The following is a 12,810-nucleotide window of genomic DNA, read 5'->3' on the forward strand; positions in this document are numbered from 1 at the left end:
TGGGTCTTGAGTATCAAGCAGGTCCACTATCATCATAGAACGTTAGGGTTGAATATAATAGATAAGGGCTCCTGGGCGCTCAAGACCGGTAACCAACCCACGGAGGACATGGAGAGTATCATGTCCATTATATGTGGATGACCATTGGGTTAAGGAATGGGATCCAATAGATGCCTCCCGTTGAGGATCTCATTCATAGTTGGGAAGGTATCGAACCAAAAGAGCACTATGCATGAGGGGAGATACTTGGACCATATGTGGTACGAGACTGTATGACTTTGCACTGGGTCTAGGATTATCCCTGACATGCGTCATTTCTCATACCAAATAATAATGTGAGAGAGTAGTGACCTATACCCTAACTATGACTTGATAGGACTTTATCCAATAGCTGCGGAGAACCTAATAGACGTCTCTTGTTAAGGGATAGTGACTGAGACCGCCTAAAGGAGATTGGTGTTTAAACTTAATGCGTGCCTACCATAGAGACTACATGATAGAATTAGGAACATCATGTCATAATCATGCATCATTTTATTTATATTATTAATTACATTGTTATATTATGAGTATGATGTGGGAATTGTTATTTGATGCATGGCATGAATGTTAGTTAACCTCATTGAGTTCTATGAACTCATTCCTTTATTTGTATATGTTCTCTAGATTTATCGACAGGTTATGGGGACCCCACTTCCATGGAGGATCCATTGCCGGCAGATTACCATGAGGGTATGATTGGTGAAGAAGTGGACGTGTATGATGCTTCATGCTCGTGTCAGGATTGTTCTTATGGAGTCGCCTTCCATTAGAGTTTTTCTGCTGCAAACGATTTACTTTCCTTTCCAACTCTGATGTCTATTTGAGTAACTTTAGTTATGGGATGATTGTAACCGATATTTCTGATTTTGATAACTTTAATACTTGAACTTGATTTATTATTGTCCATTTAATTATGCTATATCATGTGTGGTATGAAACTGTCATTGAACCTAGGTCTTGTGGTGTATCACCCCCACGGGTATTCGGGTATGTGTTGCTTGTATCTCAAGATATCACGCAAGTATACGTATCGCAATCAAGTAATAAATGATAAGTACAGTATCGATCCCACGGAGAATTATATCCTTAACTTTCAATGTAAAAATAAAATTGATTTAAATGAAATTAACAAGGTTGATTGGTGTTTGTCTAACTAATTAACCAATTGACAGGTAAAGAAAACTAAGGAACTAAAATGTAGATTTGAGCAATGGAAGAAACTTAATGAGTGACAAGTGTGTTAGGAATCAAGTTTCCCTTCCCCTGAATTTTAAAACACAAATACTAAAGCAATACTACAACCCCAAGATAAATCAAGAACTTGGAATGAATGGCAATATGGTATTTTCCAATACACATAAGCTAGCATCCTAAATCAACATCAGCATATTCCTATGAAGAATTGACTTAAGAATGCAATTTAAACCCAATCCAATCAATGGTAATGTGAGGTAATTGGGTATTCCTACCCAACCTACTAATTAACACAACCTAATTAAAGATGATGCTAACTCACACAATTCAACAAACACCTAGACTTCATTAATTTTCCAATTAATGAAATCATAACATTCATTCAAGAAAGATCATTCAAGAACTGAAATTAGTCAATATAACATGCTGAATTCATTAACAATAAAGTGGATTGCAATAAAACTAAAGAACACATGATTAATTACATATCAAAATTCAGGTTTAGGTACTATTATCATCCCAACACAGCTAAGATTTAGCCCATAACAGAATTTGAATGCATAAAATCAAGTATAGTTGACATGAGACTAGAAAATAAGAAGATAGAGTTATATAAACAAGAATAAACTAAGGCTTCAATGCTTCCACATGAGCTCCAGCTTTCTTCTTCGACAAATCAACAACTCCAAGCAGCTCCTTGCTTCCACAAGAGCTACAGCATTCGTTCTCTACCTCCTTCCTCTCAGCCAAGTCTATTTTTTCACCCCTTGGTCGAATGTCCCCCTCTTCTCCTCCTTGCCTCTCTTCTCTTTCTTCCATAAATGTCTTCAATCATTAGGTTAGATTCTGGCCATAGGATTAGAACCTTCCTCCTGAGATCAAGGGCTGAAAACCATCATGTATTTACAAGAATTTAGTCCACTTAAGTTAGCCCTTTTTGGTCAATTCCATTTGAATTGGATCTGAGAATATTCTGCTCCGTTGTTGTAGCAATGCAGCAACAACTCTACAACAAAGTTAGAGGACATGTTCTTCTATTATGAATCTTCACCTACATGTTCAAGAGAAAGAGAAACAGTCAAATTCATCCATAAAAAGAAGGGAAATTCATGCAATGTGACAAAAATGAACTAAACAAAATGCAACATGTTGAGACTAAATAAAACAACACCTAATGAATACTATCACTAAAACAAAGACAAAATACTCCTAAATCAAGCCATCTCAAGTATAAAAGTTATAAATCTTAACTCTATTTCATAGAGTTATCACACCCCCAAACTTAAGACATTGCTTGACCTCGAGCAATAAAGACAAATGAAAACAACAACTAACTACTAATGAAAGCATGAGGAAATCAAAAGAAAAGAAAAGCAAATAACCTGGCTTAAGCATGCAATAGGATGAGTGTTAGACAGAAGTTGCCTCTCAATCTTTTTCTAAATTTTCAAATCCAACACATCTGGCCAATAACACTTAGATGTCATACTTTACTCATCAGGATGCTCTCAAGTGTGTGTGTGAAAGTTAAGGATCTTGCCCCAGATCACCCTAGTATAGCTGAATCATGGTCATCAAGTTTAGTTCATTGATTTAATATGTTGACCAAATGATTACCTCTCCACTAATGAGGAATCCATATCTTTTTACAACCCCAAGAACTTGTTTCATACTCTTTTGAGCATTTGACCCCCAAACTTATTATTTATGAACTCTTTTTTTTTTTTTTTTTTTTATGTTGTCATCTTGCCTTTTTACGCGAATATCGCTCATTTGTGATGAAGATACCCGGTTACTCAACAAGATCACAAACAAGAGTGCCTTGCATGCTCATATTTCGGGCCACTGTTGACGTCAAAAATACACATGGGTTACATGCATATTCCTGGTTACTAGGTTGCCCAAAACAGCGGAACATTATTTTTTTTTTTTTTTTTTTTTTTTTTTTTTTTTTTTTTTTTGGTGCTCATATTTCGGGCCACTGTTGACGTCAAAAATACACATGGGTTACATGCATATTCCTGGTTACTAGGCAACCCAAATCAGCGGAGCATTATTCTTTTAGGGAAGGGAAGGGGTCAAACATCAATCAATATTCACAATGCACAAAGTTCTTGGAAACAACCAAATGGGGATCTCTAATGTGTAAGTCTTGAGGTTCTCATTTAATCAATTCTAAAATCCTAAAAACTCTCACATTGATCCATCTTTCCCCAGGTTCTCTAGAGCTTGAAACATCACTTGGTGCATCAATAGTATGGCATCACAAACATGAGTAAATGCAGACATCAGATCATTATAGCAAAATTGTGCTAAGATTTCCAACAAAACCAGAGTAAGAGGCACTGACATTCACATTACTTAACAATCATCCAAATTTCATGAAAAGCCAGATTAACTACACAAAACATCTACCCAAAACAGCTACTCTAAAACGGACAAACAACTTTAAAACTATACCCCCAAAAAAAAAAAAATGAAGAAAATTAACGTTAACGGGGACATCCATATCATGAAGATAACATATGCAATTAAAGAACTTTACCCCCAAACTAAAGATGAGCAGTGTCCTCACAGCGAAAGAAAGGAAAAAAAAAAAAAAAAAAAAAAATAAGGTAATAAAAGGAAAACACAATAAAAGAAGAGAGAGAACGGAACTTCCCTGAACAAGCTAGGCCTCATCATCATCATCATCATCATCTAATGAATGGAACTCATCATCAGCAGCAGCTGCAGCAGCTTCAGCTTCATCCTCCTCATCTATATTAGGAATGTAGTTCCCATCTTGGCCCCAAGGATTAGCGAAGAGGTAGTTGGGAAAAGCTGGAAAAGATTGGAACCGGTTGCTATTCATCCTTAAGTTAGACTCAAGGGCGCGATCACGGGCAGCCACATAACGCATATACCCAAGGAAGAGGTCACGAGTGATTTGATGTTCCAACATCATTTGAAATTGGGTGGCTTCTACTTGATCGAGGCGCTGTTCCAATTGAGTGTAACTAGAGGATGGGGCACCAGAGGTAGAAGAAGTGGGAGGAATGGCTGATCTTTGCAGCAGGAGGTGGTGCACTTTGGAAGGGGGAGCTGCACTAGGTGTAAGCATGCGAGTGATACTTGAAGTGTGTGATGGCACCTTTGTTGAGTGTATGGACATCGAAGCCCGCACATCAACATGGTTAGCCAAACATAAAGCAAGTAATTAAACAGGGAAAAGCTAAACTACCACCCGCCTAGCAAAGACAAGCACAAATGGCCTCATGAATGCGATGACCCACATTAACCCGACGCCCTTCCAAAATAGAGTGGAGGAGCAAAGCTCTATCCACCGAAACGATCCCGACTATGCGTGGAGGGCATCAAGTGGGTGCCGTAAAAAATGGTACCAAATTTTGGCTGCCGGTTGCAAGGTGTGGCGGGCAATAGTTAATGCACCTTGGGTGGAGGAGGACCACTCCGTGCCATGAGAACATAAAGTCTGGATAATGTTATGCATGGCAGTTGGATCTGCTGAAGCAAGATAGGCATTGTGCTCATCCTCCACATTGGCCAATGCATAATAGGCATTAATGGATGGTCCATCTATAGGTATGTGCATCCCCCTAACATAGACTTGATCCTGAGATGGGGCAGTGAGATTGGCATAAAATTCGTAGACTATGGAAGGGATGTAGGCATCAGGATGGGTGCAAAATTGTTCCCAATGATGCCTAGCTATAATGGATGGGATGAATGGAAAGGCTTGGGCTTCATTGGGTTTTAATTTGAACCCCTTCTCCGGTAGAAAGTTCTTGGTGGAGATGGATGTGAAGCGGTTCTCAGCTAAGGGAGAGGCAAAATAAGAGGGACTCATTGAAGCACTAGAACTAGGGGTCCGTTTCGCTCTTCTTCTTAGGGGCCATTTCGAATGGATTGCACAGGGTTGGCCCCTAACAACCACTATTGAAGTCAAACAAACACTAAAACAGACTTTAGCTAACAAAAACACTGCAACAACTAATCAAACAAATTGTAGAAAATAAAAAAAATAAAAATAACTAATCAAACAAACACTAAAACATACCTTATCTAACAAAAACAGAGACACCATAAAAGTAGAAAACAAGAACAAACAATTAACAAACAATGAACTATAACTAAGCAAACAAAAACAAACAAACAAACAAATTCTATGTTGTTTTAGGTGCAAATGGCAAGCATAAAAACAGAGGATATGAGCATAGGGTAACGATGACCCAGAAATGCTGTATTGGTGTGTGCAAGTGATTGTAGCTCCAAAATAACACCTAAACAAATAAGAAAAGTTGTATATACCCTAACGAAAACATACACTAAGACATCATAAGAACAAACACATAACCCACAAACCACAAATTAAACATTCAACAAAAACACAGCAAATCAGAAAGTTCAAAAATATAGAATGAAAGAAAAGAAATGGGGAGAACACTTAGCTGATGTGGTGTAGGGAAGATGAAAGGTCGAAATACCACAAAAACTTGCCCGAAACCCAGTACAGCACCGGTAGTCCTCTGAGAAGTGATTCGAGGATGGAATGGGGGGAAAAGTTAGGGTTTTTGTGAAAGATGGGCTATCGGTGAAGAAAAAGATTGCTTTGGTGGGTGAATGTAGGTAAATGGAGGTGTGAAAGTCTTTGAAAAACAAAAAATGGAAGAGAAGAGGAGGATGAGTTGCAGTGGAGGAGACGATGGAGCTGTGAGAGTCGACGAAGTGAGCTGAGTGTTTTGTTGGATTTCGGTTTGAAATGAGAGGTTTTATGGGTTTGGGTTGGTATTGGTTTAGAAGGGTTTAAAAAAAAATGAAATTGGTTCGAATCAGTATGGGTTCAGCAGGGTCTGATAGAAGTTAGAAGTGTATTTTTGATGGGTTGGTTGGGTTTGAGATGAAACCGGGTCGGGTGATTGGTTTAATCGTTGTTGTAGCTTTGCTGCAGCTTTGCTATAGCAACGAACACAGAATGTAAGTTTCAACAGAGAATAGAATGTGTTAACAGAACATGCAAGACCCGTAGCTGAGGGTCAAAACTTTGTAGTAGCATTGTGGCCACATTGCTACTACAAAGATAATGAAATTTGCTGGATATTGAAACATGCTCTGTTCAGCAGTTGGATTTAATGATAAATTTGGAAAAACACCCAATCACTCTCTTTTTGTTCCCCACACTCCCTGCACATCAAAATATACATGTTAGCAAATTATCTATCATTCATTTTATTTATTTATTTTTATTTATTTATTTTTTTTTTTTAACAATAATGAACTAATAGCACACAATTAAACTAAAAATAATGAAATCTAAGTGACCTCCCTTCTTTTTAAGCCTCTTGAAGGTTGATTGAAGATTTGTCCCGCTCCAATGGTGCTCCCCAATAATGCTTGATTCTCTGCCCATTGACTAGAAATTTCCTGTTAGAGATGCCATCTTGCAACTCCACTGCTCCATGTGGAAATACTGTCATTATTGTAAAAGGACCCGACCATCTTGATTTCAGCTTTCCTGGAAATAATTTGAGTCTGGAGTTGAACAGCAGAACTTGCTGACCTGGTTCAAATACCCTCTCGCAAGATTTTCTTGTCATGCCATTTCTTCACTTTCTCCTTGTAGAGTTTGGCATTTTCATATGCTTGGAGCCTGAATTCATCAAGTTGATGGAGTTGTAGCATTCTCTTCTCACCAGCCAAAGTAGAGTCAAAATTGAATTTCTTAATTGCCCAGTATGCCTTATGCTCTAGTTCCAATGGTAGATGGCAAGCCTTTCCAAACACAAGTTGATATGGTGACATTCCAAAAGGTGTTTTGTAGGCAGTCCGGTAGGCCCAAAGGGAGTCATCTAACCTTATGGACCAATCCTTCCTTGTTGGGCATACTTGTTTTCTCCAAAATCAACTTGATTTGTCTATTAGAAACTTCAGCTTGTCCATTTGTTTGGGGGTGATAGCTTGAGGCAACTTTGTGACGAACTCCATATTTAAACAATAGAGCTCCAAGATATTTGTTGCAAAAATGTGAACCTTCATCACTGATTATGGCTCTTGGAGTACCAAATCTAGTGAAGATATTCTTTCTCATGAAGTCAATAACCACCTTTGCATCATTAGTTGAACAAGCAGCAGCCTCCACCCACTTGGATACATAGTCCACTCGCTACTAAAATGTAAAGATTGCCATATGAAGGAATAAAAGGCCCCATGAAATCAATTCCCCAAACATCAAACAATTCTACTTCCAAGATATTGGTTAAGGGCATTTCATTCCTTTTTGAGATGTTTCCCACTCTTTGACATCTATCACATTTTTGAATGAATTGATAGGCATCCTTGAACATACTTGGCCAATAAAACCCCGATTGCAAGACCTTTGCTGCTGTCCTATCTCCTTGATAATGTCCACCATATGGGGAGTCATGGCATTGCCTCAACACATCCTCTACTTCTACCTCGGGGATACAACGCCTCAATATTTGATCTGCACATAGCTTAAATAAGAATGGTTCATCCCGGAAATACCTTTTAACCTCATGTAAAAATTTCTTCCTTTGTTGAGTGGGCATCATAGGGGGTAGAAGTCCGCTGGCTAAATAATTAGCAAAATCAGCATACCAAGGTGTTGAGAGGGAAACAGCAAAGAGTTGTTCATCAGGGAAGACTTCTTTAATTTCAAATTCAGCTGCTTGGTTTGGATTTTCCAACCTAGACAGATGGTCACCACTTGATTCTCAGTCCCCTTCCTATCTTTTATCTCCAAATTGAACTCTTGAAGCAATAAGATCCATCTAATCAGCCTTGGTTTAGCATCCTTCTTGTGTATCAAATATTTGATGGCTGAATGATCTGTGAACACAATGACCTTTGCCCCCACTAGATAAGCTCTAAATTTGTCAAATGCAAACACAACCGCCAAGAGCTCTTTTTCGGTGACAGTGTAATTCAGGTTGTGCTCCGATAGGGTCCGACTAGCATAATAGATTGAATGGAATACCTTATTCTTACGCTGTCCCAAAACTGCTCCTACAGCCCAATCACTAGCATCACACATGACCTCAAAGGGAATAGACCAATCCGGTGCCACAATGATGGGTGTAGAGATCAGTTGCTTCTTCAACTCTAAAAATGCTTTGTCATACATGCTTCACTAAAGCTGAACCGACTTTCTTTTTCAAGCGAGGCTACACAATGGTTTAGATATTTGTGAAAAATCTTTTATGAACCTTCTATAAAACCCAGCATGTCCAAGAAAGCTTCTAATCCCTTTCACACTTGATGGTGGTGGTAATTTTTCTATAATGGCAACCTTGGCTTTATCCACTTCTAGACCCCTGTTTGGAAACCTTGTGTCCAAGAACAATCCCTTCTCTAACCATAAAATGGCATTTTTCCCAGTTGAGGACTAAATTGGTTTCTTCACATCTCTGTAGAACTTTTGCCAAGTGAGTGAGACATTCATCATAAGTTTCTCCAAAAACCGAAAAATCATCCATAAACACCTCTACAAATTGTTCCACCATATCAGTGAAAATGGCCATCATACATCTTTGGAAAGTGGTGGGGCATTACAAAGACCAAAAGGCATTCTTCTAAAGGCAAAGGTACCATATGGGCAAGTGAAAGTGGTCTTATGTTGATCTTCAGGAGCAATGGCTATTTGATTGTACCCTGAGTATCCATCTAAGAAGCAATAATACTCTTTTCCAGCCAATCTATCAAGCATTTGATCAATGAATGGTAGAGGGAAATGATCTTTCCTTGTAGCCTTGTTAAGCTTCCTATAGTCCATACATATTCTCCACCCACTCACTATTCTTGTAGGTATCAACTCCTTATTATCATTCTCCACAACTGTCATTCCTCCTTTCTTGGGGACACATTGTCTCTGGACTCACCCACTTGTCCGTCTCGAAATTGGATACACCACCCCAAACATCTAACCATTTAATGATTTCCTTTTTGACCACTTCCTTCATAATTGGATTCAGCCTCCTTTGATGCTCCACAGAATTATTACAGCAGTCTTCCAAAGCAGAATTTTGTGCATGCAAATTGATGGGCTGATTCCCTTGATATCCGATATGGTCCATCCTAATGCTTTGCTGTATTTCTTCAGCACTTTAATTAACATATCTTCTTGCTCTGCTGTTAGCACTGCTGAAATGATAACTGGAAGTGTCTTTCCTTCACCCAAATAGGCATACCTAAGGTGTCCTGGAAGAGGCTTCAATTCTAACACAGGAGGCTCTTCAATTGATGGCTTAGGAGATTGAGTTGCATGCTCAGATAATACAAGAGGATCAAATCCATTCTTTCTTAATGTCTCAGCTGGTCTTGCATCTAACCATTTAATGTAGCTACCGCTTCATCACCCACTTGTGAAATTTCAGATGTTAATGAAAGCTCTAATGGATCTTTACTACCCTTTGTCTCAACTTCTTCTAAAACCAGCTCCTCTATGATATCTACCATTGAGCATTGCTCTATCTCATCTGGAGATTTCATTGCCTGGAGAACATTGAAAGTGACTTGCTCTCCATTTACCCTCATAGTTAATTCTCCTTTATGCACATCAATCAAAGTCTTTCCAGTGGCCAAGAAGGGTCTTCCAAGAATGATGGGCACATCTCTATCAGCTTCAAAATCAAGAACAATGAAATCAGCAGGGAAGATGAACTTATCAACTCTTACCAAGACATCTTCAATTTTTCCTTCAGGATGAGCTAAGGATCTATCGGCCCACCTGAAGTGTTACCGTAGTTGGCCTTGCTTCTCCCACACCAAGCTTCTTGAAGATTGACATTGGCATAAGGTTAATGCTAGCTCCAAGGTCACAAAGGGCTCTCCCAATATAATTTTCTCCAATAGCACAAGGAATGGTGAAACTCCCAGGATCCTTTAATTTTTGAGGAAGCTTGTTCAGCAAGAAGGCACTACTCTCTTGTGTCATGGCTACTGTTTCAAACTCTCCAAATCTTTTTTTTTTAGAAAGGATGTCTTTCATGAATTTCACATAATTTGGCATTTGTTCAAGTGCTTCTACCAATGGTATATTGATGTGGAGCTCCTTCAAAACATCCAAGAATTTCTTGAACTGATGGTTTTGTTGCTGCCTTTGAAATCTTTGAGGAAAGGGGGGTGGTTTATAAGGCACTTTTTCTGGAGAACCCTGTTGCAATGGAGCTGTAGCTGGTGGTTCAACACTTTGGTGTTCAAAATCAGATTGGTCTTTTTGAACAGCCACTGGATCTTCCTTTTCCCTTTCTTCTTGGACAGGATTAGTTTCCTTCGGTTGATTGGACTTAACATGAGGTGGCTCTATATATTTCCCACTCCGTAATGAAATAACCTTGCAATGCTCTTTGCCTTCCCGCCTAGGATTTTCAGTATCACTTGGCAGTGATCCTTGAGGTCTGTTGCTTAAAGCATTAGCTAGCTGCCCAACTTGATTCTCCAAATTTCTCAATGAAGTCGCTTGGCTCTGAATAATTGCATCATTCTTTGCCATGTATTCTTTCAATAGGAGCTCAATTGATGAAGAAGGTTCTATAGGCTGAATCTTCACTTGCTGTTGAGCACTTGGAAGTTGGTAAGGTCTAGTTGGGGTAGATGATGGGCCTACATTCTGTCCTTGACCATTCCAAGAGAAGTTAGGGTGCTGCCTCCAACCAGGATTATAAGTGTTGGAATATGGGTTATTAGCTTTGCTGAAATTACCAACATAGTAGGCTGATTCTGGGTTAGATGGACAACTATCAAAGACATGCTCCCCACCACAATATGTACAAGAGACTGCTAGATTTTGTTGTGGTTGTACAGTTGCAGCCAAGTTTACAGATTTTAACACACTAGTGAGAGATGAAACTTGTGCAGTTAAGGCTGTCACTGCATCCAACTCATAAATTCCAGCCACCCTCTTACTTGCAGCAGTTCTTTCAGCTGGCCATTGGTAGTTGTTGTTGGCCATCCTTTCCAAAATTTCATAAGCCTCATTGTAAGACTTTGCCAATATAGCCCCATTGGCTGATGCATCAACTATGGATCGAGTTTGTCCACTTAAACCATTGTAGAAAGTCTCCATCTGAATCCAATGAGGAATGCCATGATGAGGACATTTACGCAAGAGCTCCTTAAACCTCTCCCATGCCTCATATAAAGACTCACTATCCAACTGTTGAAAACCAGTTATGTCATTTCCCGAGCTTGGCATTCTTTGTTGGAGGGAAGTACTTCATCAAGAACTTCTCTACCAAGTCATTCCATGTAGCTACTGATTGGGGAGGTAAGGAGTTCAACCACGCTCTTGCTCTATCCCGCAATGAATAAGGGAATAGCTTCAATCTCAAAGCCTCTTCAGTTGCTCCAGGTATCTTGAAAGAGTCACTTACTTCCATGAAGAGTCTAAGATGGAGATGAGGATCTTCTGTTGAAAGCCCACTGAATTGTCCCACAGTTTGAAGCATTTGGAACATCACCGGCTTAAGTTCAAAATGTAAGGCTTGAATATCTGGCCGTATTATGCTTGGATTCAGCTCATGCAACATGGGGACAGCGTATGCTCTGATGGCTCTATCTCTATCATCACCCTCAGCTGCCATATTAGTCTCATTATTATTCAATCCATTTCTCACTGCTTCAGCCATTGTTGGAACTGCTGCTAGGCCTCGTTGCTCCCTTCTTCTAGCTCGAAATGTCCTTTCTATTTCGATGTCAAAGGGTGCCAACTCTTGATCAGGCAGCGTGTTCATACAAGGGTAAAAACACCTGAGAATAAAAGGAAACTAATATCAAAGTAAAGAAATTTCAGTAGATAAAACAAAAACTTACTTCTACACTAATTATCAAAGACAAAATTCCCCGGCAACGGCACCAAAAACTTGTTGCTTGTATCTCAAGATATCACGCAAGTATACGTATCGCAATCAAGTAATAAATGATAAGTACAGTATCGATCCCACGGAGAATTATATCCTTAACTTTCAATGTAAAAATAAAATTGATTTAAATGAAATTAACAAGGTTGATTGGTGTTTGTCTAACTAATTAACCAATTGACAGGTAAAGAAAACTAAGGAACTAAAATGTAGATTTGAGCAATGGAAGAAACTTAATGAGTGACAAGTGTGTTAGGAATCAAGTTTCCCTTCCCTGAATTTTAAAACACAAATACTAAAGCAATACTACAACCCCAAGATAAATCAAGAACTTGGAATGAATGGCAATATGGTATTTTCCAATACACATAAGCTAGCATCCTAAATCAACATCAGCATATTCCTATGAAGAATTGACTTAAGAATGCAATTTAAACCCAATCCAATCAATGGTAATGTGAGGTAATTGGGTATTCCTACCCAACCTACTAATTAACACAACCTAATTAAAGATGATGCTAACTCACACAATTCAACAAACACCTAGACTTCATTAATTTTCCAATTAATGAAATCATAACATTCATTCAAGAAAGATCATTCAAGAACTGAAATTAGTCAATATAACATGCTGAATTCATTAACAATAAAGTGGATTGCAATAAAACTAAAGAACACATGATTAATTACATATCAA

General features: G+C 38.8%; 1 protein-coding gene and 1 non-coding gene across 2 annotated transcripts; one reads left to right on the forward strand and one right to left on the reverse strand.

Moving 5' to 3' along the window:
* Positions 1–9,579: 9,579 nt before the first annotated feature.
* On the reverse strand, positions 9,580–10,189 carry LOC149013966 (uncharacterized). Its single transcript, XM_089157764.1, has 2 exons — positions 10,021–10,189; positions 9,580–9,875 (listed from the first exon to the last, which is right to left on the reverse strand). The coding sequence occupies exons 1-2, from the start codon at positions 10,187–10,189 to the stop codon at positions 9,580–9,582; spliced, it is 465 nt and encodes a 154-aa protein (XP_089013890.1).
* Positions 10,190–11,336: 1,147 nt separating this feature from the next.
* On the forward strand, positions 11,337–11,444 carry LOC149013967 (small nucleolar RNA R71). Its single transcript, XR_016174187.1, has one exon. It is a non-coding gene; the product is annotated as a small nucleolar RNA R71 (small nucleolar RNA).
* The last annotated feature ends 1,366 nt before the right edge of the window (positions 11,445–12,810 follow it).

The sequence above is a fragment of the Hakea prostrata genome, chromosome 6 (assembly GCF_041222555.1).
Source record: "Hakea prostrata isolate BN-2017 chromosome 6, UWA_Hpros_2, whole genome shotgun sequence".
NCBI lineage: Eukaryota > Viridiplantae > Streptophyta > Magnoliopsida > Proteales > Proteaceae > Hakea > Hakea prostrata.